The sequence below is a fragment of the Xiphophorus couchianus genome, chromosome 6 (genome assembly GCF_001444195.1).
Source record: "Xiphophorus couchianus chromosome 6, X_couchianus-1.0, whole genome shotgun sequence".
Lineage (NCBI taxonomy): Eukaryota > Metazoa > Chordata > Actinopteri > Cyprinodontiformes > Poeciliidae > Xiphophorus > Xiphophorus couchianus.
Window position 1 is genome coordinate 15,730,005 of NC_040233.1, and position 12,621 is coordinate 15,742,625.

Here is a 12,621-nt window from a genome sequence, read left to right on the forward strand (position 1 = left end):
AAACTTTTATGACTCACATGCCACTTATTGAAAAAAAAACCACACCACATTCTTTTCTGCTTTATTGTAACAACTTCAAAGAGCAAATGAAAAAAAGCTGACTCATCATGTCTGACATTCTGGGAATTGCAATTTGAAGATTAATTTAATCTCATTATCCCAGGGGGGTTTAAACTAGCACAAATGGCCCCTGTATGAATCTGGCCAGGATTTGAGATTGTCCCATATCTCACCGTTTAGTCTCGTTAGGGTCCAGTTCCTCTTGACGTCCTGGGGCCTGTGGGGCAACTCGAACGCGAAAGGGCCCGCATTGGGGTTCAGGTCTCCATCCAGCGCGGTGATGTTGATGGCATTTGGCTCGGGTTTTTCACATATCTCTGCCTCATGTGGGTACACCTTTGGCGCATTGTCGTTGATATCCACCAGGTAGATCTGAAGGGTGCCTGTGCCGCTTGCTGGGATTTTTCCTGGATAGACAAATATCTTTAATCAAATACAGGAAGGATTTCTGAAAAATAGCTAAAACTTTGCCCATTTTCAGATATATATGTAAACAAACTGATATCTCTCGTTTCGCTATCATTACAGAGACCGCAATGGAAAATAAAGTGTAGAGTTTCTTCATTAGCACATTAAATCACAATTTACTTTTGTAGCCCCATACAAGCTGCGTACTGATCTCAGAGTTTAATCTCAAGTGAGGAGGTGCAGAGACAGAGGTGGATATCAGAACATTTGCTGTGTCCGTTTGTGTTCCTGAAGAACGTCTTCCTAACGAAGGACTCGGATAGGAATACTAAAGCATTCAAACAGAGCCCACTGTCGCTCCTCTCAGGCTCCTCTATGTATTCACCCAGCTAAGAGGCTTTTTTGCCATTCAGGCCACGCTCAAAGGAGCTAGTCATCCAATCCTGACCCATTAATGCTGAGAAACCTCTTTATTGGTAGAGTTTTAAGCCTATTGGCCTAAGCTATGCCCCATAGAACAGGGTAAACCTGAACAGAGGTAAATCCTGCCAGTGCAAATAGAAGGTGAAAACATCCACATGGTGGATGATTCTGGGGATTGCTAACATATTAACCTCCAGCTAAAGCGGTCAGTGCTGCTGATATACCAAGTGCCACGTTCATGATAGTGCTTCTAGCTTGGAGAACATCTTTGGAGCTTGTAAACAAGGCAGCTGCTTCAGGTGAAAAGCATTACAAAAGCAGTCAAAGGAATACTGGGTGGAAGACTGACCCTTGAGAGCTGGGCTACATTAGACATCCACTGGGCTTCTGTCTGAAAAAAGGAGCCATTAGCTTCCCTTGAACACACTAGCAGTAATGGCCTTAAAAAAGGTGCTTGTGTAACAGTCTGAGTAAAACATCCAGACCATAAAACCTGTGCATCACATAAGCTCAACAAGGTATTTTTGGCAACTGCAGAAGCACTTGAATGCTTACATACCGTTGTCTGTGGCCAGGAATGTTGCATTGTATAAACTGTTCTTCACATAGGGCGACTCTCTGTCCAAAATGGCAATTGTTGAAATCCGACCAGTGCCGGGGTCAATCCTCAGCCAGTTGGCCAGATCTGAGAGCTTAGAATATCTGAAGCAAGAACAGGAAATACACAGATGTTTCATTTCAGTTTAGCTGTCAGCTCTCATCTCTTAGTGTTGTAGAGATACAGGTGCCACAATTTATCTTGTAGAATGTTAAAACAGTTAAAAAAAAATTGTTTTGTTTAAGCCGAATACTTCAGACATATTTCACATTACTCTTTCAGCAACTTGCAGCACCCAAACAAAACAAGCTGGGGTTTTTTTGTTTGTTTTTTTACATCAATGCCTCAAATTTTACTGCAAGAAAAACTTCATTTCTGGTGGACTACTTTTAAGTTGATAAAAAAAAAAATAAAAAAACAAGCTGAGTAGCTATAAACAATTGCAAAAAAGAAAAGGTTTATTGAAGAACAAGACAAGCTGGCTGTTCAGTGTCTTTTTAACCAGAGACACTAAAAATTAAAAACACTTTACTAAACACTATTACCGACACATACTTTGATTACGGTGTCCTAGCCTGTGGTGAGGAATATTTATTTTTTACAAAAAAATATGACCAATACAAAAAATGGAGCAAGTAAAGAGTAAAACATAATATCTGGTACCAAGAACACAAATCTACCATTAATTTTTTTTTTTTTCCAAATTACAACTTATAAAATATATAGATCTAATACTATTTTAAACCACACACTGATCGTCAAAGCAAGAAACAATATTTTTCCCCAAGCGATGTTCAAAATTATTTAAAAATAGAGACAGTAGGTATGAAATGAGAAGGATATGCAATTTAAAGCAACTATATGTTAGCAGCATTCTTAAAAACATGTGCACATCAATTTGTGGAATGGCTTTGTGGAATGGTTTAGACAAAGAAACTAAGCAAAGTAAACATATTGCACAAATCAAAAATATACATTAGGAGTAAATAAATGCTAGGCAGAAAACCAGATGACATAAAATGTATTTTATGTACTCTACAATAACTGAAAATGTATTTCCTATTGTTTTTTTTAACTTAAAACAAAATAAATTGTCAATTTATTTTAATCATATAAATGAACTTTGCTTAAGCAGACCGTGTGAGGGTACGCATATGGTCTGCTTCCTTCATGCACAGCCTTTTTATAAAGCATTATTCTTTGCCATCACAAAAATAAAGTGGTCGTAACAGTGCATCTCAGTTTAAAATTGGGACAAAAATCACTAAATGCATGATAACTTTGTGCAGATTTCAACCAATTTCACTGTAACAGCATTAGAAAATTATGTCAGCTCAATGTCAATCTTGCTCAGAGCTGACATTTCAATGACACGTGAAGCCATAGTTCTAAGGGAGGAATTATTAAATCATTTTAGTACATCCAACCATGCTTTGTTTTTTTGTTTTTTTAAACTTGAATAATTTAATTAATGGTTTTTACTGGGAAATAGAATTGTAATCAATCTAAACAAAATATGCAATATGTAATAAGCTTGTTTTCCACCAATGAACTTCCAGTTCTACATCAATTAAAGGCTGAGACTTTAACTCCACTGCTTAGCATTAAAAAAGCTTAGAAAAAGGCAGAACTTTAATTGCACAGCAGATTTTATAAGAAAAAATAGGATTCCAACATAAGCCAGAAAAAGCCAATATTAATTCCATTTTAATTGCATAACTGATTAATGCTTAGTACAGAACAAAAGAGTTGTATTTTAAAGGTTGAAGTAGGAGAAAGAACTAGATTTACTTTCTAAAGCCTCCTTTTCTCAGAAGAAAATATTAATTTATCATAAATGGTGCAAAGTTGGTTAAAGCAGCATTTAAGTCAATTTAGCTCCTGAATTATACAGAAGCCCAAACACAAGAACCTTTGAGAAGCCCTGTTAATAATATAAAAAGTGGTCGTAAGCATTTAAAACAGATTTTTTTTGGGAATTCAATGTCTGTGGAGTCTTTTAATGACATTTTAATAATGCAAACTTTATTATATCTGCATACTGCCTACCTAATGGTTTGCAGCATGTGTCGATCTGGATCTTGTGCAGTGAACATGGTCAGCGTTGATTCGGGCAACATTCCCTCTTCCAGCCTGATCAGCTTGGGGTTGGGATCAAAGTAAGGACTCTCATTGACATCCATTACTTTGATGGAGACGGTGGCAGTGGACTGTTTGGGAGGGTGAATACCTCTGGCCAGGGAAACCTCATTTCTCGCTTCCACTGTCAGCACATACTGTCTGTTGATTTCATAGTCAATGGGCTGGAAAACAGTGAGGACGAGAATAAAGACTTGGACTGAAGAGAAAAGTTATCACATTAGAATTGTGTTTGTGTGATATGAAGCAACCTACAAAAGAACATTTTCATCAAGCCTGAAAAATATTAGGATAGCCAAGAAATGTGAAAAGAGATGCTATATCCTGTTACAATCAGTTCAAAGAAACAAAGCTGATATGAGTTCAACCATGTTAGCTTGAAATGTGACCTGACCTTCAAAAATGAGCTAAAGATGTAAAAGTGTAAATAATAATAATGAAAATCTTGATACACAGAGTTTAAGAAAAACATTAAACATTTGCTGCATTTCTGATTATCGAGTAACACAAGTATAGTCAGGTAATCGGTTCAGACACAGAGTCTGCAGTCTGCTGCTTCACAGACATGCTGCTCAGTCAACTGTAGATTTACTTGGAGCATATTATTAAAAAAAAATAAATAAAAAACTGACTAAACCATAATTATGGTAAGTCAAATATAGTTTGTTTGTATTTCACACCGTTGCAACAGAGCTATTCAAAGTGCTTTACATTATACATGTTTAAGGTTTTAAAACTGTAAAGTTTTAATTACTTCTTTGCCTTGAAACTGGCAATTAGAGCTGACTGAAAAATGTAAACAAAAAACAAGGACAAACCATTAAGAGTTAGATTTTATGCATTTACAGTTAAGCCCAAAACTATTCATACCCTTAAAGAGGTCTGGATTTTTTTCAATCTTTTAATTATACCAGCATGTTTCTTCTAACTGGACACAACGTTTTGGAGAGACCTAGCCAAAGTTTTGAATTGAATCTGATGGAGAATCTGTAGGGGGAGCTATACATTAGGGTATTGGCAAGGAGATCTTTCAACAACAAAGACACATAACTTATTTCTAAACAGAAATCCTCAAAATACCAGTGGAAACGTGCAAAAAAGGTGATTAGCAGTATAAGAGAGAGTGACGTCAGAGGTTTCTCCACTGATTGTAAATAATTTGACAGGAAAAGCGTAAAACACATTCTTTTCTCAATTTATATTCATATTTTTTATTATTCAAGCATGTCTTATGTCCAACCATAAAACATACATCTGGGTCCAATTAAATTAAATTTAAAATTAAAAAAGAACACTTTTAGCATTAACTGGAAATCCCTCCACATAAGTAAAACACACACATGAAAAGATGCTTTACTGCAATTATTTAATTGCAGTAAAGCATTAATTCTTGTAGCAAAATATTCAATGCATTGATAGGCTGAAAGGGTAGAAATATGAAGATGTCCCTCACCTTAACAACTGTTACCAGACCCACATTAGTATTTGGATCGGTGGGCACTGAGAACCTGCCGGTGGGGTCGCCCCCGGTGATTTTATACACCGCATTCCAGGCAGGTGTGTTGGGCTGGTCCTTGTCAGTCACCGTCAGGTTGGCCACTATAACATTCACGGCATTCTCAGGGACCTCCCCATAAAACTGCATGAATAAACCATAAATGTAAGGAAGAGAGAGCTGTTAGCGATACTATGCTGTGCCCTGGCTCACGAAGCACAGCAGGACCAATCAAGGGTAAACAGACATCTAAGGTAACTTATCATCTGGTCACGGTGTTCTCATTCCCTGTGCTTCCCTGATAGCATAACAGCAGCATTACAAATTTCTGTGATTTGTGAGCCCGGTAAGTGCCTTTTTCACTGAGGCAGACATCCCCGCAGTTGTACGTGTCAACATTTGGAGTAGGATATAACACTTTACACATGGCTGGTGACTTGTGTATGTGTATGGTTGCAGAAGTGCAAGGCAAGCAAAACTAGGTAAGTGAGCAGAACTGACGGTTGAGTGCATTCACCCAACGCTCGGATAAAATGGGGGATCTTAAATCTATTCTAGTGGAATCTCAGATAAGAGCTTGTTTCTTACCGTCTCAGCAGTAAATTCTGGCGGATTGTCATTGACGTCAGTGACTCTGATGACAGCAGTGGCTGTGTTGGACAGGCCATACATGGGGTTACCCTCCATGTCAGTTGCCTGGATGATCAATGTATACTGAGGCACTTTCTAGAAGAGAAGAAGAGAATAAAAGGAGATAATTGGACAGTTGGCACAAAACGATTTCAAATTAAACTGTATTATAACTTTACAAAGACATAATTTCCATATTACTTCACTATATTTTATTCTACTTCACAACTATCCCTAATAAGATAGTACTAGCAATGTACATTCGCACCGTGTTAAATTATTTCTACAAAGATGAAGCAAATGTGACTAGTCCAACATCTTAATTATGATGATAAATGACAAGTTTTTCGCATGAATTTGATTTCATCCTCTGGGGCTAATGAGCGTTTGTGTGCGTGCGCGTGAGACGCACAATGAACAGTACCGTAAAGGGGACAAATGACTCTCTTCACATTAAAAACCACTCAGGTGATGGACCAGTTGCTAGGTAATGAGAGCCAGGCAAATTACTTTCATGGTGGCGACTTGCGGACATAAAAGGGTGGCCCCAGGGTGGGAGTGATTGAGCAGCCACCTCAGCCAGATTGCCCTCACAAGGCTGCGGCTACCAAGCTCCAGCTGTATACATCATTTTATTTATTTTCCTCAAACAGTCATGCAACCCCAATTTATAGAGAGCAGTAACCTTTGCAACAGGGGTAATGGAGAGAATAAAATGCAAAAATAAAATGTTTTTGGGAAAAAAAGAAAATACAAGTAAAACAAAATGGGTGGATAGAAAAACTGTTAGTTGCTTAGTGATGCATAGTGGCTCCTTGTAAGAGTAATAAGTGTGAAACAGCCAAGCCAACTTCTACTTCTCATTTCGGTGGTAATAAGCAAAATTTGCTGTGGTTCATTAGTTTCTAGGCAGTTTGAATATTAACAGCTAAACTAACCGCCTGTTTAAAAACGCAGCCCATTCATGCAGACATATGCACACGTTTCAGTGATAAAGAGCCAGAAGCAATTGAAGATACTACCCATGATCACTGTCGGCATTATAAAAGATATGGATTTTATCATTAAATGAAAAAAAAAAAAAAAAAAAAAAAAAAAAAAAAAAAAAAGAGTTAAATACCTCTCTGTCCAGGCCTGCAGCCACTGTAATGATGCCTCCAGTTTTGTTGTTGATAGTGAACATATTAGGAGACGGACTCTCTGGATTCTGAGACAAGATCTTGTATCGAAGAATGCCGTTCGCTGATTTGGGGTCGTCTTTGTCGATGGATGTCACAGTCATAACAAATGTTCCTTTGAGACAGAAAATAAAAAAAATAAAAAATAAAAAATATATATATATATATATATATATATATATATTCTCCATGTGACCTTCTAATGTATTAATTGTTAATACATTAGATAATACTGGGATAATGAAAGCCCAGTGTTCATCTTTCAAACTTTAAAGTACCAAATGAATAATAGCTGTTCTGCTAATACTGCAGCAACATTAGAGCTGGAGGCACATGCATGGGGGAAAAAAAAGACGTGCAAAAGCCTTACCTGGTTTGGAGCCCTCTGGAACAGTTCCGTTCCAGATTTGGTGAGTGAACTCTGGTCGGTTGTCATTCATGTCAATTACGTTGATCACAATATCTATGGGGTTTTCCACCTGGTTGCCATTCAGGTCTACTGCATGAGCTCTCAGCTGAAGGAGAATAAGAAAAACATGTGGATTGTAGAATGGTTTAAACAAGCATTTTAAAGTTGTAAATCTACTGATTGGGAGAAGAAAAAAAAAAACTACATTATAGTAGTTTTACAAAAACAATACAAGTATTTGAATCTTATCAATTCGCAAATCCTGTTGTGTTGCAACGTATTGTTTTGGTGTCACCTACAGTGCTTTTCACAGTCAACCTTTTTAAAAGCTATACAATTTCACTGTGCACAGCTTGCAAAGTTGTAATTCAGGACATGCAGATTATTTTAATATTGTTGATAAAACAGGCTTTCCCAAATAATTCCTTTCAGAACAATTTACAGTAAAAGAGACTGAATTAGGTGCTGCAGCTCCCATTCTGTCATGTGACCCATTTTGTGTGCAGCATTCATATATCCTGGTTTCCACTGGGCAAGCAGTGGAGCAAAATATAATCCAAATACAACTACTTGAGCTGTGTAAGCCACTTTGATTTTTAACTTGCCATATGACTTAAGCCATGAATGCAATTGTCATTTTGGTTGCTGTTTTTAGATTTTCGCTATTAAATACAGAGTTATTATACCTACATTTATCTATCTTTAATATCTTGAAGGTAATTTAGAACAGGTTTTGGCCGACCATTAAAATCCCTAGTATAAAGCCAAACCTCACTAAATTATACACTTTCTCATAAGCTAGCAGTGAACAATGTAATGAAAAACATGAACATTCAATACACCAGTTTACTGCAAGATGGATGAACATGCCAATAACTATAGATTCAGTTAAATCAAAACCGAGAATCATGTCCACCACTTTGTACTGAAGGGCAATTTTTGAACATTGTGACAACAAAAATCCCAATAAAAAAGCAGCTTGAGAATTACAGGTCATGTTCAAGTATCTGACTAACTTTTTTTTCCTTCAAAATCCTTAAAATTCTCAGACGGATAAGAAAGATTTTCCTGAGAGAATCTGGTTTATATTGAGTCTGAGGAGATTGTTTAGGTTACACATGACCCTTGAGCACATGCCAACTGGCTGGAATGTACAGCATGCTAAGGAGAGAGAGCAAGACAAAGACAGAGAGCTCACATTTCTCTTGATAAAGCAGACTGCAAAAAAACCTTGGTAAATTACATTGAAATTCTCTACGTTTTTTTTTTTTTTTTAAATATCTCATCTGACTTACATGAAAGCTAGGGATGTGTTCTCGATCCAGTGGCTTGTTGACAGATAGCTCTCCAGAAATGGGATTGATGGTAAAGATTCCAGTTGGGGGCTGGTCAGCACCTGGACCCGTCACACTGTATCTTAGGGACCGGTTTTTATCATGATCTGAGCGAATCTGTTGGCACAAGGATACAATTTGAGATTCATTACTTGAGAACCATTCAACATAACTACATTCAAACTCTTCAACATATTGTTCTGACATTTTAAATTTCCAAATTCCATACTTTTCCAAACTCAGTTTCTTTAATTAGGTTCTTGATGTTTCAGAGCAGCTTAACTTTCAACTTTCCTTTGGATTTAAAAAAAAAATGAATACAGTTCAGGCATGGCTACTGGTTTACATCTGTTGAATGCATTGTGAAGATCCAAAATGTTGCATATTTTTAAAAAAATAAAATACAAGAATGTAATTGTATTTATATGTGTAGCAAAATAATCTGCTGATCTGAGTCTTTATCAATATGCTTGAACCAGCGATAAATTTCTAAGACAAAATGAAGTATCTGGGTTCATTTGAGTTAATCAGAACCACAATCTTGAGATTCTCAATTGCTGACTGTAGCTGCTACTGCTCATGTCCCGCCCACAATAATGAGGAACAGACATTATAATGGAAAAGCTCGTTATGTTATCGTTATCGTTAATCTACGTTATAAGGTCGTTATTTGCTAACAACCTTTAGGGTAGTAACTGTATTTGAACAAGGCCCATTTTGAAATCTCAGGTTCAATCTTACTCCAAGTTGAATAGCATAAAGCACAATAAAAACCTTGAGAAATAATCCTCATTTGATTTTTTTTTTTGTGTGTGTGTGACTGAATTTAGCCAGCAAGTTAAAAAATACATTAAAATGGGTCAAATAGTTGTGATGTAGCAAATCAAAATGAACCATGTTATTTCAATATAAACCAAAATCAGCTGAATTTGTTGAGCATCAACAAATTGTGCCAAGTTAGAAAAATAAAAAAATAAATAAAAGCTAAGGGAAAAAAACAAAAAAATGTTTAAAGCCAATATGTTTCTACACTTTTTCCCCCCCATACTTTCTCAGACCTGGAAACTGATAATTACAGAATTATCTGGGATGCATTACGACCCTTGTTAACACTGCATTAAATCCCAAATAAAATCCCTTTTAGAGAAATAGTTTCCATACTAGGTCAGTTTAAAGCTAACTGCTGTTTGAGAATAAGCGTGCATGAACTGGAGAGTTCCTCCAGTAATGGACTGCTGAATCCTAAGTGCACAAGAGAGGGGTTACTGGAGATCATTCTTCCCAGCAGCTGTTGGACTAACTGCTCCCCCAAATAAAAAATAAAATAAAAAAACTCAAGTGTTTGCATCCCTGCTGGTATTTGCATATTTTTTATTTTTCAAATACATACTGTAAATAGTCTTTTTTTAAATGCACAAATACACATTTTGTCAATTTAAAAAAAAAAATTCTACACAGCTGTCACTTTGCTGTTCTTGCATCAGACTCTTCCCACTTTGGGACAATAAAGGAAATTTATATTTTTATTTCTCTGTAATGAGTTCCTACATAGTATTGAAGTTCTGTCATAATTGGACTTTCTACCCTGTTTTCCATGTAAGCGGAGACCTTGTGTGCCCACCCTCTTGAGCCAAGCTGAGCAAACGGGCCCTTTCCTCCTCCTGTTATCAGCAACTCCAGCCCAGAAACCTCCTTCACATATAGCCGGATTAAAAATAAAAACTTACATATGGCAATCTCAGGATTTTTGCACTGTGTACAAAGTAAACTGCTAGAAAAAGGACTCTGCTCCTAAGCTGTCAGAATTTGTGCAACAGCTAACACAGAGGACTGAATGGTTGATAAGAAATTGGGCTGAACCTGTCCTTGAGATGTGGAAAAGAGGACTTCAGGATCATAACAGTCAACCAACAACAATTATCATTTTGAGCTCTTCGGATTATAAATGCTTTTAAATAATGAAACACTTCACTAGTGAAGACTGCTCTGTGCACCAAAGGTTAATACAATCAGAAAGATGACAAACTTCAAAAATGTCCTGTAAGCAACAGTCTATGCAATCTGCAAAGTTGACATATCAAAAAAAAAAAAAAAAAGTGCACATTTACAGCTGAGAGACCGATGTCTGTGTGCATGCATGTGGTTGAGTCAAATGCATTACCCGGACAAGCTCCTGTGGGAATTCGCCTCTGGAGTTCTCAGGAACATTGATTGGAGGGATGACCCAGTCTCTCTTTATGCGTCTCAGAGTGCTGTCCGCATTTTGTGATGGAAAAACTATTTCCTTGAAATTTTTGGACATGACTGGAGGGACGGCGAGTTCCTGGACCTGTCAAAAGGAAATGATTTAGTGATCATACATATGCAGTGGAGTGTACAGACATTTTAAACAGGCAGAAGGAATAACTATGAGGCTGGCAGTGCCGATCTGTGGGTTGTGGCAACAGACAAAAATAGTTCAACAACATTTTCACAGCTGACCAAGGAATTCCTAAAGACTTTGGTAATCCAGTGACTAATGCCACTTCTAATACCAATATGACATTTGTGGTCTGATAAAACATTATAAGATATACACATTCATGTTCCAATCACAATGTACAGTAATTTCTATGCTTTAGATGTGAGCAAAAGCTGGCAAAAGAAAATTAATGCACCAAGGAATCAGTTGGAAAATGTAATAGGTTTTCAGCTATTTCACATACAACTTAAACTTTCCACATACAAGCTCAAACATCCTGTATTCTTTTTGAAGAGCAGTGAACACACCTTTCAGTGTTATTGGAGAAAGTCAACCACTTTCACAATGAGCGAGGCGTTTAAATAAAGTTAGAAGCAGAACAAAAAGTAAGAAGCTGATTAAGGACATTACTTTCCAGAGGGCGTGCTGTCTGCTCATCTGGATTGCCACTTCTAAACAGGAGTGAGACAGCAGATACTAGAAAGAACCATCTGTATTGGCTTTTTGGAGTGTAGAACATGCTGGATCTGGAATAGTTACCAGTCTTTTGAAATCTTAGAAGTGATTTAAGGGAGCCGTTGTTCTCAAACTAGAATTGCAATGCAATTTAAGTTCCACCTAACACCAGACATTTTAAAACTGTAGCACAACACCATAATGTTTTCATGGTGTTACTGTGTTAGTTGTATAAAAAAAAAAAAAAAAAAAGATACAAAATGTTCTTATTCACAAGCCCTGGATGAGTGGTTGGACGACATGGATCTCATTTTATTTGAAAGCTGAGTTTTTAATAATGATGGTACAATTCATGGAAATGTCCCCTGAAGTTGGAATCACTTCAGAGGAAGTGATTCCAGGGGAAGTGATTCCTGTGGTTTTACTGTAAAAACCACAGTAAAACCATTACATTAGCAGTTTTGATAATTGTGATCTTTTTAAATCTTTCACATACAATCATTTTGAATGTTGTGTTTGAACATAAAATGCAAAAAAAAAATCGTTAGCTTATATATTCTAATAGTAGTTGGCTTAACTATTATTGGCAAACTTGTAATCAAATCACACTACCTTTCAAACTTGGAAAAGGATTAAGTAGGCTACAAAGCCATTCCTCATTTTGACCTTAGAGGTAAATGGATCAGATAGTCACTATCCTGGCAGCTGGTTTACTCTAGTCCACTTTTGTTTTCACTGGGAATTTCCTTTCCTTCTCCGTCTTGAGACGTTGCAGATAAAGCTAATCTCAGTGTGCCTGAACAAGTCATGGCTCTAGATATTTATTAGCTCCAAATCCTTCCAAATAAGATCACCTTGCAAAAACTGTAGCAAAATGTTTTTTTGGGTACTCTCATATGTAGCCCAATGTACCACAATTGGAAATACACATATTTACAGTTAGAAATATAAGATGCACAACAGTTTCAAATGCATCTCTCCGTACTTTCCAACTGCTTTCTTCCACACATGGCATTTTGCCAGCCTCCTC

The 12,621-nt window shown here is 36.9% G+C and overlaps 1 protein-coding gene across 1 annotated transcript in view; it reads right to left on the bottom strand.

Moving 5' to 3' along the window:
- The window catches only part of cdh2 (cadherin 2, type 1, N-cadherin (neuronal)), a 78,400-nt gene that overhangs the window by 16,344 nt on the left and 49,435 nt on the right, over window positions 1–12,621 (bottom strand). Inside the window, exons 4-12 of the mRNA XM_028020798.1 lie at window positions 10,836–11,003; window positions 8,636–8,791; window positions 7,302–7,446; window positions 6,874–7,046; window positions 5,712–5,849; window positions 5,082–5,267; window positions 3,539–3,792; window positions 1,451–1,593; window positions 234–467 (exon numbers count right to left, since the gene is read on the bottom strand). Of these exons, the coding sequence (XP_027876599.1) occupies window positions 234–467; window positions 1,451–1,593; window positions 3,539–3,792; window positions 5,082–5,267; window positions 5,712–5,849; window positions 6,874–7,046; window positions 7,302–7,446; window positions 8,636–8,791; window positions 10,836–11,003 (1,597 nt within the window). The remainder of the gene's footprint in view (window positions 1–233; window positions 468–1,450; window positions 1,594–3,538; window positions 3,793–5,081; window positions 5,268–5,711; window positions 5,850–6,873; window positions 7,047–7,301; window positions 7,447–8,635; window positions 8,792–10,835; window positions 11,004–12,621) is intronic.